At 45.1% G+C, this 18,175-nt stretch overlaps 2 protein-coding genes across 2 annotated transcripts in view; both read left to right on the top strand.

Moving 5' to 3' along the window:
- The first annotated feature begins 778 nt into the window (after positions 1-778).
- Positions 779-15,126, top strand: NOL11 (nucleolar protein 11). The gene is made up of 18 exons (XM_030962249.1): positions 779-945; positions 2,334-2,447; positions 3,712-3,768; positions 4,314-4,459; positions 4,666-4,723; positions 5,253-5,391; positions 5,796-6,005; positions 6,307-6,383; positions 7,101-7,224; positions 7,900-8,003; positions 8,247-8,315; positions 9,064-9,248; positions 9,487-9,612; positions 9,771-9,986; positions 10,480-10,558; positions 11,435-11,527; positions 11,868-11,975; positions 12,279-15,126. The coding sequence occupies exons 1-18, from the start codon at positions 796-798 to the stop codon at positions 12,390-12,392; spliced, it is 2,169 nt and encodes a 722-aa protein (XP_030818109.1). The 5' UTR covers positions 779-795; the 3' UTR covers positions 12,393-15,126.
- A 1,037-nt stretch (positions 15,127-16,163) lies between these two features.
- The window catches only part of BPTF (bromodomain PHD finger transcription factor), a 53,548-nt gene continuing 51,536 nt past the window's right edge, over positions 16,164-18,175 (top strand). Inside the window, 1 exon segment of the mRNA XM_030962235.1 lies at positions 16,164-16,965. Coding sequence (XP_030818095.1) covers positions 16,326-16,965 — 640 coding nt within the window. The 5' untranslated portion in view covers positions 16,164-16,325.

The following is an 18,175-nucleotide window of genomic DNA, read 5'->3' as shown; positions in this document are numbered from 1 at the left end:
GGCCCCCGCCCCCAGTGACACTGCCCTGGGGACAATTCCCCCAGTGCCGCTGCGCAGGGGGACAATCCCCGCCCCCAGTGCCACTGCCCAGGGGACAATCCCCGCCCCCAGTGACACTGCCCTGGGGACAATTCCCCCAGTGCCGCTGCCCAGGGGACAATCCCCGCCCCGTGCCGCTGCCCTGGGGACAATCCCCGCTCAGTACCGCACAGGGCACTGGCACGGGCGGGGCCGCTGCCCGGCACAGCCCGAGCCCAGCGGAGCCCTCATCGCCCGTCCCCGGGCACATTGGCGCGCACGTGACCGCCTCATTAACATACACGTGACCTTCGTTACCAGAGACGTGACCCCGCTCATCGGCGTGCACGTGACCCATCATTAGCGTAAATCTGAGCCCTCATTTGCATACAGCCGGTCCTGCCGTGGGAACGCCGCGGGAGTGATGGGCTCGGTGCGCGGAACGCCGCGGGGACAGCCGAGTGAGGGCATTTCCCGCGAACCCCGGAGCGTCCCGTTGTGGGGCGCTGTCCCCAGGACAGCTGCCATCGTTCTCCGCAGCTCTCACAGTACTTAGAGCAGCGAACACCTTGGGAGCGCAAGGGCTCGCAGCCCTCAGCCGGGGCCGCCCCGCGCGCTCGGGGAAGGCGAGGCCCGGCCGGGCAGCGCCACACGACAGCAGCGCGCGCTCCCTGTCGCGACAGCGCCGGGCCCGTCCCGACCCCGGCCGGCCCCGCCCCGGGACACGCGGGGGCGCGCGCGCCGCGCCAACTCTCGCGAGAGCAGGGTCTGGCCAAGATGGCGGCGCTGTGCGAGAGCTTCACGCTGCGCGGGCCGGGCCCCGGCGGCGGCGGCCCCGGACCCGACCCTGGGCTGTGCCTGGAGCCAGGCCCGGGCAGCGACCTCGTGCTGCTCACAGAGCGCGGCCGGGCCGCCACGCTCTTCAAGGTACCGCGCGCGCGTGCTCGGGGGGCGGCAGCGCCGCCCGGGCAGCCCCGGCATGGAGGGTGTCCCGGGCAGGGCCGGGCCGCGCTCTTTCCCGTATTCCCTCTCTCCCGGCTGTCCTGGCCAGGCCCCGCTGTCCCGGCCGCCATCCCCGTTGTTTAGTCCCACTGCTGGACCGGCTCCGGCCCGGGAGCGGCGCCGGCCCGGCCCGGCCATGCTCTGCCCCCTGCGCTCCCGCTGCTCGGGAACGCGGGGCGGCTCGGGCGCTTGTTCGGGTATTTCTCCTTTTGCTGATATTCTCTGTCCGTTCCCCGTCCCAAAAAACACCTTGCCGAAGCCTCAGGCACGTGTCCCTGCAGTGCCAGGCCCTGCGCTGTCAGCTCAGTGTCAGCTGCCGTCCTGCGGGCAGCAGGAGGACTTTAGTTTGCAGCACCTGAAAATGAAAATGTGTTCTGGTGTCTGTTATTCAGTAGACCATAATAAGAAACTTGAAGGCGAGTATTTGAGTTTCTGTGTTTAGTTGGCTATCACGTCCACACGGTTGGACAAGCAGGCACGTGTTTAAACTGACAGAGAGTAGGTTTAGATTGGATATTGGGAAGAAATTGTTCCCTGTGAGGGTGGTGAGGCACAGGGTGCCCAGAGCAGCTGTGGCTGCCCCTGGATCCCTGGCAGTGTCCAAGGCCAGGCTGGACAGGGCTTGGAGCAGCCTGGGACAGTGGAAAGTGTCCCTGCCATGGCAGGGATTGGGACTTGGTGATCTAAAGTCCCTTCCAACCCAAATCGTTCCATAATCTAAGTGGGTTGATGATTCAACCTCCTTTGGGTTGTTTATTCCCCCTGCCAAGACCATCTGTGACAGCACAACTTGTAAATACACCCAGTGTACTCCAGAGGGAGGAGAGGGGCTCGAGTGCCCTCGGCTGTGAATCACACAGAGCAGGAGTTCAGACTGCAAAATCCACTGCTCGTGGTCTCAATAACTCACCTTGAAATAGGAAGAGAAAAAGCACAACTCTGTGTGTGATTGTATTAGTCAGTAAAAACAAATGACACTAGTGATAAAATGAGTATTTGCCCTTTGAAAAAGCCATGCCTTGTAGTTGTGATTCACAGCATAAACCCTTCAGACTGTTACAGGTCAAAGTTATTTCTTACATGAAAAGAAATCTCATTAATGGAGAGTTCTTTCCTGTTATTCTGAAATTGTTGGTGTTAGAGGTGGAAACAGGAATGCTCAAGAGGAATTTCTGAGTAAAGCAGTTTCCATATTTTAATATTCTAATTCAGGTCAGATGTGGCTGCCTCTCATTTCCTTTCTGTCATGAGAAAAGTCCCCAGAATGTTTGACATGTTCCATTTGACTTGCACTGTCTTTGTTCTGGCTGTAGATTTCGGATCAGAAGCCCCTGGGCTGTTGGTCAGTCAAACATGGGCAGATTCTCACCTGTCCTGTCGTGTGCAACTTTGAAACCCACGAGTACATTGCAGTTCATGATGACAAGGTGAGAGCCTCATCGTTCTATAGAGGGAAAAGGGAGGTGGTGGGTCCTCCTGAGGGGTGTAGGTAGGAAAAAATCAGCAGTGTGACATTTCTGGTTGAAAGTGTGGGGAGCCCTCAGCACACTGGTGACATGTGGTGGTACCAGTTGTGGGTTTCTCTGGGTCTGGATTGAAGGCACTTGAGACAGTAATTCATGTTCAGGCTCAAGTGTTTATTATTTCTTATCAGTAAAACAGTCTCACTGCTGTGAGTTCTGCAGCTTTTCATTAGAAGGCACCAAAATGGCCAACAATCTCTTGGTACAAGGGCTTTTAAGACTAAACTATCCAATTAAAAACTGACACCTGGGTTATTTTCCCTTTTAACCCAATAACTGATCCCAAAGAGCTGCAATGGGGACTTTTCTGCCAAATTACAAAATGCCACCCAAACCCATGGAGAAGAAACTCAGGATGACAGCCTGTGCCCTCCACCTTGCTTCCATCCACAACTTACTAAAAATCCCAAAACCTCAATTTCTCACCAAGTGATTCACCTACACTGCTCTCTATAATCTGTTTCACACTTTTGTGGATTCTTTCTCCATGGATGAGGGTCAAAGTCAGTGCTCCCCTGGGGGTCAGGGCACCCCAGAGCAGACACAGAAACATTCCCAGTGGTGCCCTGGGTTTCCACAGTGCCGTGAGCAGGTTCTGTGCTGAGCACCGTGGTCTGGTGGCCCTCAGACACAGGAGGTGCTCAGTGCCTGCTGCATGCACTCCCTAAGGATGAGTTACTTCTCCTCTTGCAGCCTGGGTGACATTTACAGCTGCATGATCGTGGTACTGGAATGGTTCCAGTAGTTCACACCCCCATCCTTGTTTTCCTGCTCTTGTTTCATAGTTAAAAGTTTCTCTTGTGTTTATGGAGCATTTGCTTAGGTCATGCTGAGCCTTTGGCTTTTCATTGTTGTGAAATATCACTCCTGGCCTGCATTGCCTGTGAAAATCAGGCCATCTGTATCTCACCTGTCTCCATCACTCTTACCTATTTTAATTCAGAGTTCTGCTGCGTCGTTTTCTTTATTCTCTCCCGTCCTTTCTTTCCAGCTCAGGATTTCTGAGCTTGGTTTCTGTTCCTGCTGTTTCTGCTCCCCCTGGGGCAGTTCCCGCTCAGGTTGCTCTGAATGGTCCCCATGTGTTTCCTCCTGTTGCAGTTGCTGGTATTTTGAGTGCTGAGAAGTCTGTGTGTTACTGTTTTACCTAAAAATGATGCTTCTCTTAAAGGTTTTAAGAATATGGAAGAATGAAGACCTTAACTTGGACAAAGCCTTTAAAGCAACAGTAAGTGTCCTTCAGGTGTTCTCTTCTATGTGTTTTGGATCCTGGTGGAGGGAAAAACTGCTCCAATTTTCATAGTATTGGCCATATTACATTTTAGCTTAACTTGTGCTTCATGATGTTGAGGAGTATTGCAAGGAATCCACTTGCACTGACTTTATCATCAGAATATTTCTCCCAAAGTGATTTTTATGCCAAGGCCAGCATTTCTGAGGACTTTCTGAAGATGAAGAATTGTGTTCATGTTCTGCTGGTTGATGTGTTAAACATCACTTTGAGTGGTGCTGTAGAGCAGTTGTGTGACCTCCTTACCCTGTCCTGTATTTTGTGATGTGATTCAGGGATGTGATGCTCATCAGGACATTTTCCTGGCTTTTTTTTGGGTAGTGATTTGCATTATTTGTGGCACTTCAGCAAATCAGCAATATTCAGATCTATCAAGAATTTTAAAGGTTCATCATTTTTTCTGTTTAAAGAATAATGAATAAAGCACTCAGTTTTCAGGGATGTGTAGCAGAGAACAGAGATTTGTTTTTTTTTTCTTGCAGCTCTCAGCAGAGGTGTACAGGATCCACTCCCTGCCCCAGGGGGGGCCCCTGGTGCTGTTCAGGGGAGGGGGGGTTCGGACCCTGGATGTGCTGCTGGAGGCTCCGCAGCAGGAGATCGAGAACCTCATCTCAGCTGAGGCCATCAGGTCAGTGGGGCCACTTTGGGGGGATTCCTGCTCGGGGGAATTGACTGACTGTGAAGTTGTTCCCTCTTTTGAAGAGTTGGGTGTTTTGGTTTATAAAATCTTAGAGTTATTTATAGAGATTTCCTAAAAAATATCAGTGTATAGTGATATGACTTTATGTATAAACCTAGAATTTGGAGGTTGTTCATCCAGCTTTCTGGTTTTAGGTGGAGTGGAGCTTTTATGGAAGGCCAAGAACCTGTCTTAATATTCACTACTGAGAAAGTGAGTTAAATACTTTTTATTTAAAAAACTCTCATAGCAGTAGACCCGAGTGCTTTTTTCAAAATCCATTACTGGTTTCATTTGATTTTAAGAGTTTTTAGTAGAATCATTATCCTGATTTTATCAGCACATCAGTTAAATGGAAATTATGTTGCATTCAGGGCTGAGAAGTTGGGCTCTCAGAACTGCAGAGAGCAATTAATAAGATGAAGTACAGTAGACATTGTGTGACTCTTCATTGCTCATTGTGAAGATCTCTTGAATAGGATGGATGTTTTTAAGAAAGGAATTATACCTGAATCTGTCTTTATGCAAATGCTTCTTCCTGTAAATCCACTTGTTGCCTCAAATAAGAATTTTCTTTACTTGTATGTCTGCAGACGACTCCAAATAATTCTGTATATCCTATAGAAAACACAATTTCCTAATTTTGCACAACATCCAAAGTTAAGCAGTACTGATATCTGAATTTCTGTTATATCTTCTTTGTGTAAATTAAGGGAAATTTTTCTTTTCTTTTTTATTTTAGGATAAGGATTTTTTTGTCTATGTACAGAAGCCTAAGCTGAACAGTCTACACAAATACAAGCTTGAACAGCAGAAATTAGCCAAGCCTCTGTGTTTCACAGCACATGTTACAAACCAAATTGTCACACTTCTGTGTTTGTGTAAGTTATATTTGTTAATGGGTTGTGATAATGAAGCAAAAAATTGTATGAAAGGACCTAAAATGTTTGTATTTATGAAATGCTGTTTAATATTTTTAGTTTTTTAAGCTTTCTAAAGTAGCTACAAATAGTAATGAAAGATTCCTGGTACTTTATTGGTTGCAAAGACCAACTGTTCCTACCTGTGATCACTTGTACCCTGCAGATCTCACTGCACCTTTATTGCTGTACTTTTATTTTGCTGCTTTGGGTTATAATAAGTCCTTTAAATATCCTGCATTAATTCTTCTTTCAGCATTCACTGGATAATGTGGTTTTTTGGATTTTTTTGCCATATGATATCAAACAGATTTTTTCTACAAAAAAAATTTGTAAAACAGTGATTATTATTTTTCTTTTGACAGATTCTAATAACTCTGTGTACCAGGTTCTGATACCTCTACAGCAAGATACTGAAGAAGAAGAGGAAAAAGAAGAAGAAATTTTGTCCAAGTCACTACTACTAAACCTTTCAGTATCTGGAGCTGCTCTGAAAGGAACATCTTTAGTTGTCCTGGACAAAGACCACGTTGCAGTGCTGGGCAGTCTGCCTGATCCTGGGAAAAAGCCCAAAGGTAACTTGAAAAATCATATTAAGCTATTGTAAGGTCTAAAATTTCCTTGGGCAAAGCACTGGGTGTGAAAGCTGTGCTGTCTCTCTTGTCCCAGCCTCTGCTTTAAAGCTCTTCACTGGAAAACCAACATTTCTTTGAGTTGAGATCTAACCTGAGTGATGTAATTCCTAATGCTAAATACTGGCTGAGCTGTTTTGAAACAGTTATTTCTGTTTCCTCCAGCGTTTGTAACTGAAAGTAGCAAAGGCAAATGTAGTGCTTGTGTTGCTTTTTGGTCTCATCTGTCTGTTACTTCCCTCAGAGTGCCTGACCATATGGAATACAAAATTTCAGACGTTGCAAACCTCTAAGGAGCTGCCCCTGGGGACCAGTGGCCAGGTGAGGCTCAGCCACGGCTTTGGGCTCCTTGGGCTTTGTGCTTTTGGCAGCAGGGAAGGAACTGTTGGGCTGCAGAGCTCTGCTGCTGCTGGAGGAGCAGGAATTGCAATTTCTGCAGCAAATTTTTTGCTGACCAGTTGATGAGCACTTTCTGTCAGTATATTCATTGGGAGAGTGCTGGCCTGTAGAATTTCTGTGATCATTTAGTACTTTGTCACTTCTCATGATTATGATTATTTGGTGTGAATAAAATCACTGAACACAAAACCCAGCAGTGCCTGTTCTGTTCAGGCAATTTGCAGTTGAAGGCCCAAATAATTCTATGAACACCTGAGCAGCACTTCAAGCTATGCAAGAGTCAAATAGGTGAAATGACACCTAAGGAATAAATGCACTAGTGAACCAGAACAGCTGACTGCTTTTGTCTTAAAATTGCACAAGAGGAAATTTAAGAAGTGAAATTTTCAGAGGACTTAATGCTTTGGAGAAGCCTCTATACTTTAGGACATCCCTGGAAAAATACTCAGCATTTGTAATTTCTGTATTTAAAATCAACAGTTAATGAAGGTTCACTAACAAATGTTAAACCTACCACAAATAATTTAAAATAATCTGATCACTGACTTCCAGTTGAAGCTTACAGTAAGGGGTTACACATCAGTGCAGGAACTCACTTTTCTGCTTATCTCATTTATGATACATTTTAATATTTTGCAGTTGTGGTGTTACGAGGAAAAATTTTTTCTAATTCATGGGAAAGTGCTGACTGTAATTATGTACAAGTGTGAAACATCATCCTTGGCAGCTGCTGTGGGAAAGCTCAAGGACAGTCAAACCCTTGGTAAGATATTTTTTTTTACAGTTACAGTGAAAAGATCTTGTAAAAGGAAGATGTCTGAAATTGTATAAAAATTATTTTAACACAGTCCTATAAAATTAATTAATTGAATCTAAACAGCTTGAAGCAACTTCACACTGTACTGTCTTCCTGGCTGCTAAATTGACTTGTGCTGGGAACACCAAAGCACACAAGTGTCTGAATTTATTGTGGCTTCACTTAACCTGGGTTGTCATTCAGATCCTGGAATTACTGAGAACACTGGAATGCTGGTGATGAATACTGAGAACAAAGTGAAGTGCTGTTTCCTAAAAAGCATTTTCAAAGACTTTGTGGTTGGATAGGGCAATGTCAAACCTTAGTTTGTGAACTCCAGTTTAAAACTGTGCTGTCATAGTGGTTTTAAACACTGCAGTGGTAAAACATTGCAAGTAATACTCAGGATAAATTGTGTAATAACTTACTTCTCTTGCTCCCAGAGGCAAAATGGAGGAACAGTATAAAAAAAGTCATAAAATTACCCACTGCTGAAATAAAACTGGCAACTTTCTTGGCATAATATCACTCGCATTATAGTTTAGAAAGTATCTATTAGCATAAGAAGTTGATGCAATATTCATACTTCAATAAATGTGCTGTTAGTGTTACCTTCATGTAGTTTCATTTGTGTGTTCCCAGATGTGTCCTCATTTGTGAACTGGAATACCCTGGAAGATGAAGAGCTGGTGGTTTCCTTTGAGTCCCAGGAGTCTGTAGCTCTGAAAGCAGAGTCCAGAATGAATGTAAGTTAGCATTGGAGTCATTTGGGGTTGTTATTTGTCTTGTCTCTTCCCCATGCTGCTACTCTTAGATGTTGCAGCAGAAAGAAATTTCACTTTATCTGTTACTGATTGTTTCTAACACTGTTTCTGGAATTAGTTAGTAATTATAGTCTGGACAGCAAGTTGACACATGAAGTCTTTTATTTTGCTTGAAATCCTTAAATATTTCGGAGCAGAATAACTCTGTGTTTTTCTTTACCACAGTTAAGATCAAGTAGAAGCCCTGGACAATCAGGGGCCTTATCAGTTGGGCAGCTCTTACTAAGACTCAAAGTAAGTAACCCAAATATCCTCAAGTAGTGTTTAGACACTCTCAGAATATTCTAAGTGTCTCGTAAGCTTTTACCTCTTTCCACATATCAGGTTGACCAAGCTGCCTTGAACAGGTGAGATGAAGGATATTGTTATTATCATTTTTGTGCATTTGGGAATGATGAAATTAAGTTTTGTCATAGGAACATGTTTTGAGAACTGTACGTGGCTTGTAACAGCTGAGTTCTGGAAACCTGCACAAATTTGTTCATTTTTAATGACAGTCTCTTACAGTAAATAAGGGAGGATATTTCTTCTGAACTTTACTTGTTTAGGTTCTTATTTATGGCCTTAATTTTGTTGAAGGCATTTTGGCCATAGGAAGTTGGAGGAATTGTCAGGAATTCCATTGTAAATTCAGCAAAAAGCTCTTTAGTTCCTTTCTAGAGCTTGCTGCAAGTGCTGTGATAGGTCATACAGGAAGGGAAATTTATCTACAGTTCACCTGTGGCTGGACACCTTGATATTGCCACTGATGTAACAGCTGATTAATCCATGAGCAGTTATTGCTTGCCTGAGTTCAGAGTGAGGAATCTCCTCATTTAGCTCCTTCATGCTTGAGAGAATCTATCCTATCAAAACACAGAGTGGTGAGGGATTTCTGTAAATTTTTGTAACTTGAACTTAATGCCAACTTCTAATTAGTGCCAGGGTAGTTCTCAAACATGTGCCATGTACTTCTGAGTTGCACAGTATTTGTCTTTTCCAGGATGCTTCTAATTATGTGTTGGAAACTGAATTGAAAAAACTAATGGCAAAAGCACCAACCCCAGATCTGCAAGCCACCATTGGCTGTGTGGTCACTGCCCTTACAGACAGATGTAAAAGAAATCCAAAGTTCTACCCTCAAAATTTGCTGCAGGAGATCGTTGAAACCCGGGACTTGTCCTACAGGTAGTGACTCTGTATTTTTTAAAGTGTAAGGAATAGTCTTTAAAATTACAAAAAAAGTAGAAATGAAGTTCTATATAAACTGCTCTTGAATTACCAGAATTTAGTACCAAAGATGTTTATTTTCTGATAAAGTTGGCGTTTTAGATAAAATTCCATCTGGGGAGGAAGATTAGTACCACTACCTAAAGTGTAGTTGTCAGTGTGGATTGTGCAACCTATTAAATTCATATTCTTATAGTTTATGTCCAGATTTAATGGCTGTTGCTTTGGAGCAAAAAGACCTGCAGCTCTTACAAATCTGCCTAGAACGGTTTCCAGATATTCCTGAAGAAATCACTTATGCTTGCCTGAAAGCGTTTTTAAGGTAACTCAAAATCACTCTTTCCTTTTTTTCTTCACCAAACTTTAGTCTGGTTTTGTTTTCATAATAAGCTTCATAGAGTTCATTATATGTGTTGATGACATTGCTGATTTTAAAGCTAGTAATTAAATGTGTTAAAAGTCTGAAATTTTCTTCTACAGCATGAGTGAAGAGCATCTTAAAAGTGTAGATGTAAACCTAGATTCTGCCATCTGTTACGTTGATGTTGAATGCAACGATATGGAAGTTAAGACTGAAATTCTAGAAAATGGTTTCAGTGAAGAGATGGACCAGGACATGTGTGATACCAAAATCCCAAAGGAAAGCCAGAGTGATGGTGAATCCTGCCCTGTTGGGCTTCAGAAGGCAGCATTGCTGTATCCTCTGTGTGGGGAAGGGCAGGCAGAGCACTGCACGTGCTGTGGATGTTTGTGTTTGCTGTTGCCAAAAGGCACATCCTCTGTTACTGCTCAAAGTCTCTGAGTTCTCGTAAGAGCTGTTCCTACTCAGTAGAAAAACTGTTTAACATATAAATAGAAACATATAGCTTTTAGAATGTATCTACACCAATTTGAACTTAGTTTTATTACACTTTTGCAGTAATTTTTCTCTACTTAAAAGAAAAGGTATCAGTGCTTTGGATATTGGCCTGTTAAAACACATCAGGGAGTTACACTCTTGTAGTGGGCAGAACTGTTCAAATTAAATCTATCATAATGGTTCAGTTGCTGTAGATATTTCATTATAGAAATAAGATTCAAATAGAACTTCCCTCAAAAACCTGGAGAAATATTTTCTTTAGAATTCACTCTGGTTTGAAGAAACTGGTATTTTTTCCTGCAATGTTATTCCCTTAATAGCACTACACAGAAATGCTGTTCTCCATTCAGCTTACACTGAAACATTTCTTTTGCCTCACCTGAAAAACCTTCCAGCTCAACAAGCTATTGTAAGTATTTTAATATTAAAGAGTATAAAAATACTTATTATTTTGTGGTGAAGGAAAGGGAAAATATTTTTTTCTATTTTTTTTATTCTATTTCTATTGTATATGAGAAATTCACTGTTCTTTCAGGAGTCTGAATAACAAACTAATGCATGAAAATGAAATTAGGATGCCTGATAAGATTTAATATTAAGGAATATCACATTTTTCCATATATTTACGTAATTTTCTTGATATTTCTAGTCCTTGCTTATTTTAGAAGATGTAAGTAAGAACTGTCTTTATGACCCAGCATACCTGGAAAAAGTTCATATTCTGTTAGCAAGTAATAATACCTTCCCTTGATTAAAATGTTTTTTAAGAAAGGAAAAAGCCACAGTAATTTAGTCAGTCCTATCAGAAACAGAAGTTTAGAAAATATGAGAAAAAACCTCTGTATAATCCCAAATGTAATACAAATCTAGATCATCTCAGTTCAGGAAAAAAACCCACCAAACTCCCCTGTTTCTCAAAATCTGAAATATAACTTCAAGAACTGTGTGTACCTGAGCATATGGTTGATTTTCCAGTGATTTTAGAAAAAACCCCACACATCAAAACAAAGCTGATCTCATCTCTGACACATTTCCTGGAACAGTGATTACCCCTGAATGTAATTTACACTGAATATTGCTGGGAAATTTCAAACATCCAGCTATGGGTGGTGTAAGAGAACCATAAAACTTGTTTTTAATGTGTAATATACAGGCATCTGTGTTGCATTCAAAATAAAAAAATAAAATTAAAAAAATCTATATGAATATTATCATGTGCAGAACAAAAGGCCTTGGTCTATTAAATGTTTGTCCTTTACAAATGTTCTGACTTTTCTGCTTTCAGCTATTTCTCAGGTATTTATATTACCTGTATGTGAAATGCAGTGAAAAAGTTAACACCACTCTTCCTGGAATACGCTCTCCCACAATAAATCAGGTGAGCAGCTCATTCTGTCCCACAATAAATCAGGTGAGCAGCTCATTCCAAGAGCTGTGCTTCCTTCTCTTTCTGGGGTGTGTAACTGAGTAGTTGGGAATATCTAAAATCAACTGACACCTGCATTCATTCTACAGAGAGCTGTCCATCAATGTAACCTGTACGAAGTCAGATGTAACACTTTAACAATCAAAATGCAAATATTCCTGAAAATATGCCTGAACATGTGAACCCATGCATTTTTGCAGTCAAAGTGAATGTCTTAGAGTTCAGCTTTTAAAGCCAAATGTGTGTTATTTCCAGACTGGGAAGTGTAAGTGGACTTTTTGTTTCTCTTCAGATCATGGATTGGATGTGCCTGTTGCTTGATGCCCAGTTCACTGTCATGGTGATGCTTCCAGAAGCAAAGGACTTGCTTTCAAACCTGCATAAGTTTGTGAGAGCCCAAGTAAGTTGCATCTTCTGGGATAATTCTTTGATTTTCAGTTGATTCAGAATATGGATATTGGGAACAGGGGGAGACAGACAACAACGAATTATTTAGTGAATCAAATAATGTCTGTCCTCCTCTGTATGCTCCTTCCTGAACATGAATTGCAGTTGCCTCTGTCTCATTTGGATTTCAAAAGCTGCTTTATTTGGTTTAAGTATCTTAAACTGTGCAGAACCAGAGATAATTCCACAGTATGATGATGTATGAAAAGGATTAAAGTGTGTTTTGCTATAAATGTCTCTGTTTTCTTCTTTTCAGGTACGGTTCTACTCAGAACTCAACAAGATTGAAGGAAGTTTGCAGGAATTACAAAGACTGAACCACCTGAGAGAATCTCAGACCTATTCTATTGAAGTGCTGGAAATCATTTGAATTTGAAGCTCATTAACACATTTATTTTGTATTGATTCCTTTTATGACAGGGATGTATTAGCACTCCATATTGGGGCTGTCAAAAGTTGTTTTCTACATAGGAGGAGCCTGGTTACTCTGTAGCTACATGGGAGTTGTAAGTTTGAACCTTGTGTATTAAAATCTCTCTTTTTGACTGGATGAGAAGCTGGATGTTTGCTTATATTTTCATGTAGAATTTTGATATGTGATCATGAGAACTTCCTAGAATACCACACGATTCTTGGCTAAACACAAGATGGTTGTGGCAGAAGTGCTGGGGGCATAACTTGCTGTTTTGGGCTGTGTAAATTGCAAAGAGCTGCACAGTTAGAAGGCTCAAGTCACTTTGGAAGGTGACATGTTTAGTTGTATTTATGCACTGTCAGTACCAAATGTAGGTACAAGTCTGAAAAAAACTTCTGCAGTAGCAGCTGAAGTTGTATAGAGGGGACTTCTTGGCACTGGTAGTAAGTAGCTTTCAATATTTTGGACAAGAAAACTTATCTTGAATTTAAAATAAGAACATTCTTACCTATATCAGTTTGTTTTCTGTAAGTACTTTTTCAACTACTGAACACCTCAACTTAGTTAATGTCATCTATGCTGCTTGAATTCTAGCATTTCAAAGTATATCTTAGATTGATTTTGACTCTCTTTGAAATACAAAGTGATGAACTAAAGTTTTATGCAGGCAACATTTGTTGAAGATTTTACAGGTATCTGTTGACTTATTCTTCTGATGAGGCATTCACTTAAAGCTGACTTGTTACGAGATACTTGTGGGACTATTCATCTGGAGTAAGGAAAAATGGAACAGAAGCATAATGCTGAATTTCCTGGAGTCGAGTATAAGGTGGATTGTTTGGGACAAGATAATCAATACATTTTCAGAACAGCAAATATGATGTTATTTTTACTAATTATGTGATGGAATATTAGTAGAATTCAGCATATCAGTATATTGATATAATTTGGTTTTCATCATCTAAATAAAATGACAATTGGAACTATATTGAATTACCTCAGCAAAAGTCATGTAAGCCCTTCCTGCCTTCCTACACCTGATTCCAGTCTGCTGCTGAGCTCTAACGTAATGTTACTCAGCAACACTGTGGTGTCTTAAAAAAATGTCTGTGGAATTGATTTGAGAGCTGAACACCTGAATACAATTCCTAACACAAATTATGAAATAGTTTGGAGTGAAGGACTGGACAAAAGCATCTCAATAATTTAAGAGCATATGCTCACTTGTTCTGAATATCATCCAGCTGTAGGTTCAGTTCTTTCCCTTATCCTTGGAGAAAAGAGCCCACCCCAGACAACAGCTTGGAACAACTGGGCTGTTCATCTTCTCCACAGTGCCTTGTCAAAGGAAGCTTATTCTCCATCTGTCCTGAGGATGGAAGCAGGGTAGAGCTTCCACCCAAAAATTCCTCTTCCTGCTGGATTCAATTCACTTACAAACATGCTCATTTAACTACCAGCAGACTCCAAAGTGGAGCTCCAAATTCCAAGTCAGTATATTCTACTCTGAGTAGAATGGGCAGGTTTTGGGGTTGGGGTTGATTTCTCTACTGAGCTGTGTCTTGGAAAGGACTAATTTATATCCTGTCCCTGAAGGTAACACCTCTCTGTGCACCCATTTCTTCACCTACAAAATGAAAATTCAGTAAGCACTTCCACATCACCAACTGATCAGGGATGGGATTAAGAGACAGATACTCTGGTTCACAGTTCAGAAGCACATGATTCTCAGCACCTTTGATCTACCACAAATACACAAAATCCACAGTGTTTTGGAGGTGTTAATGCTCTCAGAATGCTGCAGGCTGTGTGATTGGTGCAGCAGATAGGTACTTTTGCTAGATTCTCAGTGTATAGATGGCAGAATGCACAGGTGTTTTTCCCATGATACCAGAAGGAGATAATGGAAAATGTGTGTCTGTATATTCATGTTTTTAAAGAGTTACCACAACCCTCTGCCACCTTGTGAGAGGTAGCAAAAATCAGCCTCACATAAGCAACCTAAAGTTAATTTGGAAAGGTTCAGAATACAAATTGAGTAGAAAGAAAGGTGTAAATGGGGCTGGGCAATGTTTGCTGCTCGGGGCTTTGGGCCTGTGCAGCTGCAACATTGAATATAAAAGAGCTGCAGATAAAAAGCTGGATATAGAGTGCAAATTGGGCTAAACCCTGCAGCCATTGCTGTGTGCTTGATGCTGTGGCAGGTTTGTGGGTTTAATGAGGTGCTCGGCCTGAGCAATAAGTTAATAAACAAAAGGACTTCAAAAATTACTATTGAAGAATGCAAATTAAATGATATATTGGACATGTCGCTGCCATGTTTGTGGCATGACCAGTGTTGTGTTTTACCTAGCTCAGATGTATAAACATGGGACTGGAAGAAATGAACATGTAAACTGATTTTCTAATGATAAGACTTCTGGCTCTCTGAAATACTGAAACTGTCTCGATCTAGCAATGAAATGGAAGGCTGGTTGTAGGAAATACAAGATATCTGTGTGCCTTGGGCTGACTTTCAGTTTGTACTGCTTTTGCTTATGAAACTGATACCCTGAATCCAAGTGGTGGTATTGGAAACCCAACAGTGCAACTGGTTTTTGTGGATTTTTAGTTCTTTGTAGGCTCTGGCAAGTAAGACAACCAGAGGTAATACAAAGCAGACTGAGTCCATCTCTTTTCCTAGTGCTCCAGAGAACTGGAAACAGAATAGGGAAAGTGGATGGGCAAAGCGGTGATGGTGGGTCCGTGTGTGATCTCAGTGTTTGCTTTACACGGGCGCTGGCTGTGTAAGGGTGAGCTGTAAGAGGGGTTTAACGAGCGAGGAGTCAAAGCAGGGCCAGAGCTGAGTGTCAGTGGTCGGAGGAGCTGCTTGGTGCCGATGGTGGAGGGAAGCGTCTCCCGAGGGGACACCCGGGGCTCTGATTTGGACAATGTTGGGAATGAAGACCCTCGTGGGGAGCCCCTGCCCGGGGCCCCGGGCGGCGCCTCGCTCAGAGCTGTTCCCGACGGGCCCGGGGCTCCCTCGGGCCGAGCTCTGGGACAGACCCCGGCCACGGACCCAGCGACTCCGCTGCGGGGAGAGTGTGAGACCAGGCCAGGGGCGGCTGAGGGAGCGGCCGTGCCGGGACCGTGAGCTGGGGCGGGGGCGCGCCGGGTGCCGGCGGAGGGGAAAGGGGCAAGCGGAGCAAAAAGGGGCGAGGAGCGGTGCCAGTGCCTGCGGTCGGTGCCGGGGTCGGATTCGGGGTGGGGGTCGCTGTCGGTGTCGGCGCCGTTGTCGGTGCCTGGGGTCGATGTCGGTACCGGTGTCGGATCCGGGGTCGGTAGTGGGTGCCGGGTCCGGGTTCGGTCCGGGGTTGGTGTCGGTGTCGGGTTCGGTCCGGGTTTGGTGTCGGTGTCGGGCTCGGTGCCGTGTCCGGGTTCAGTCCGCGTTTGGTGCCGGTGTCGGGCGTGGTGCCGGGTCCGGGTTTGGTGTCGGGCTCGGTGCCGGGTCCGGGTTCGGTCCGGGTTTGGTGTCGGTGTCGGGCTCGGCGCCGGGTCCGGGGCTCGCGGGGCCGCCCCGTCGTGGCTGCTCCCTCACGGCCGCGGCGGGCACGCCCCCGGCGGCGGCGGCGGGCGCGGCGGTCACGTGAGGCGCTCGGGGCCTGGTGCCGCTTCCCCAGTCAGCGCGGAGCGGCCGAGGCGCAGGCGGGGAACAAGATGGCGGCCGGCGGCGATCCGGAGCGGGGCGCCGGCGATTCGCGTTGAGCCGCGGCCCGCTCGGCCCGGCCCCCCGCCCCCCGGCCCCGCGCCCTCCGCGGGGCGCGGAGCTTGCCCGTAGCCGCCTGTCCGGACTCCGAGCGCCCTCCCGAGCCGCCCTTCCCCTCCCTTCCCCTCGGCCAGCGCCCAGCGATGCGGGGCCGGCGCGGCAGGCCGCCCAAGCAGCAGCAGCCGGCGGCGGCCGCCGCTCCGGCGAGCGCCCCGGCCCCGGCAGGCCCCATCGGCGGGCTGCGCTCCCGGCAGCGCGGCAGCAGCCGCGGCAGGTGGGCGGCCGCGGCCCAGGCGGAGACGGCGGGGCCCAAGCAGAAGGGAGCCGGCGCTGCCCAGGCCTCGTCGCCCGCCGCCGCCGCCTCGCCCAGGGGGGGCGGCAAGAGGAAGGCGGGCGGCGGCGGCAGCAGCACCCCCGGTGGGGGAGGCAGCGGCGGTAAGGGCAGGGGCAGGGCCGGGGCGGCAGGAGCAGGGGGAGGAGGAGGCGCAGGAGGCAGCTGCAACAGCCAAGGCAGGGCTGCCTCGTCCAGGAGGAGCATCAGCAAAGTGGTGTACGACGATCATGAGAGCGAGGAGGAGGAGGAGGAGAGCATGGTGTCCGAGGAGGAGGAGGAGGGAGACCCCGAGGATAACCAGGACTCCGAGGAAGAAGAAGAGGAGGAGATAATGGAGGAGGAGGACGACGACGACTCTGACTACCCCGAAGAGATGGAGGATGAAGACGATGCCAGTTATTGCACTGAGAGCAGCTTCAGGAGCCACAGCACCTACAGCAGCACCCCAGGTAGAGAGTCCGTGGGCGATCTCAAACAAGTCGAGGGCACCCCACATGCTCCCTCTAGGTTGGCAAATACGCTCCGCACTCCCATGCGAGGATGTGAGGGATGCCCGCAAGCACTCCCTGGGAGAGGGGGATGCAAATAACCACTGGCAGCCCCGGGGACGCGGGGAGCATCGGAAGATGCTCACAAACGCAGGCACGGGGAGGGCGGGCGGCACTTGCTGGAACAAGGGGATGCTCTGCAAATATTCATGGGGAACCTGGTGACCGCAGAAATGCGCGATCCACCAGGACGTGTTGCAAACAATGTCAGAAGTGTCGTGGAGCATTCACTTTAAATTTAAAAACAAGGGAAACGAGAGGCATGCCTTGCAAAGAGGTCTTTTCAATTAAATACAGGAAAGGCTGGCTTGTGCTTGCAAATACAACTTGATGTTGAAAGGAAAGGAAGCGCATGTAAGTTGAAGTGGCTTAAAAAACCAAAAAACTGTAAACACCGAGAATTTTCAGGCTCTTGAGGTCAGAGCTATAACTGGATCCAGCATCTACTGGCTTTAAGACAAAAGTAGCTTTCCAAGGAGGGAAATGAGGTGCATTGTTCAAAATGGAGATTGCATTGTTATACTTTGGGGAAAAGTGCACAGGGCCTCATTGCAAGGATGTAAACCTAGTTTGAGTTCAACACAAAGATTAAAAGGTGGAGGTTGAGTCAGAGGTCTTGCATTTAAACACTGCGTTTATCTTAAGATATGGCAACCTTTAAAACTCATGTTGGGGTTAAAATTCATTAAACATAATTGGGATTTTTTTTTTTTTCATTCTAGTGGAAAAATTGGAAAATTTTTAAGGCCTGCATTTCTGTTTGTCCTTAATTGGTTCATTCACCAAGCTTCAAAAATTCTTTTATTTAAACTTTAGCACTTTGGATTTATTTGAACTTGTTCCAGAATGGAATTCAAGCTTAGAAAATTTTATTTTCTTTTTCTTTTCTTTCTTTTTTTTTTTTTTTAATAAGTCTGAACCAGGAGAGTAGTTCAACTTACAGGTAATTTGGGCTGCAGGATGGCAGCCACTGCTGTTGTTCCAGTATATGGCCAGTTTGGAAGGGGGGAGGAACAGGTTGTTGGTGTGAATGCATTGCATCTTAATTAAAAAAGGAATGTAGTTCCGAGTAGTTAGCTGATGACTTTTTAAAAGGGGGAAGTACTGGCTG

Source organism: Camarhynchus parvulus, chromosome 18, assembly GCF_901933205.1.
Source record: "Camarhynchus parvulus chromosome 18, STF_HiC, whole genome shotgun sequence".
In the NCBI taxonomy this organism is placed as follows: domain Eukaryota; kingdom Metazoa; phylum Chordata; class Aves; order Passeriformes; family Thraupidae; genus Camarhynchus; species Camarhynchus parvulus.
Note: the sequence above shows the minus strand (reverse complement) of the source record. Positions and strands in the feature narration are given on the sequence as shown.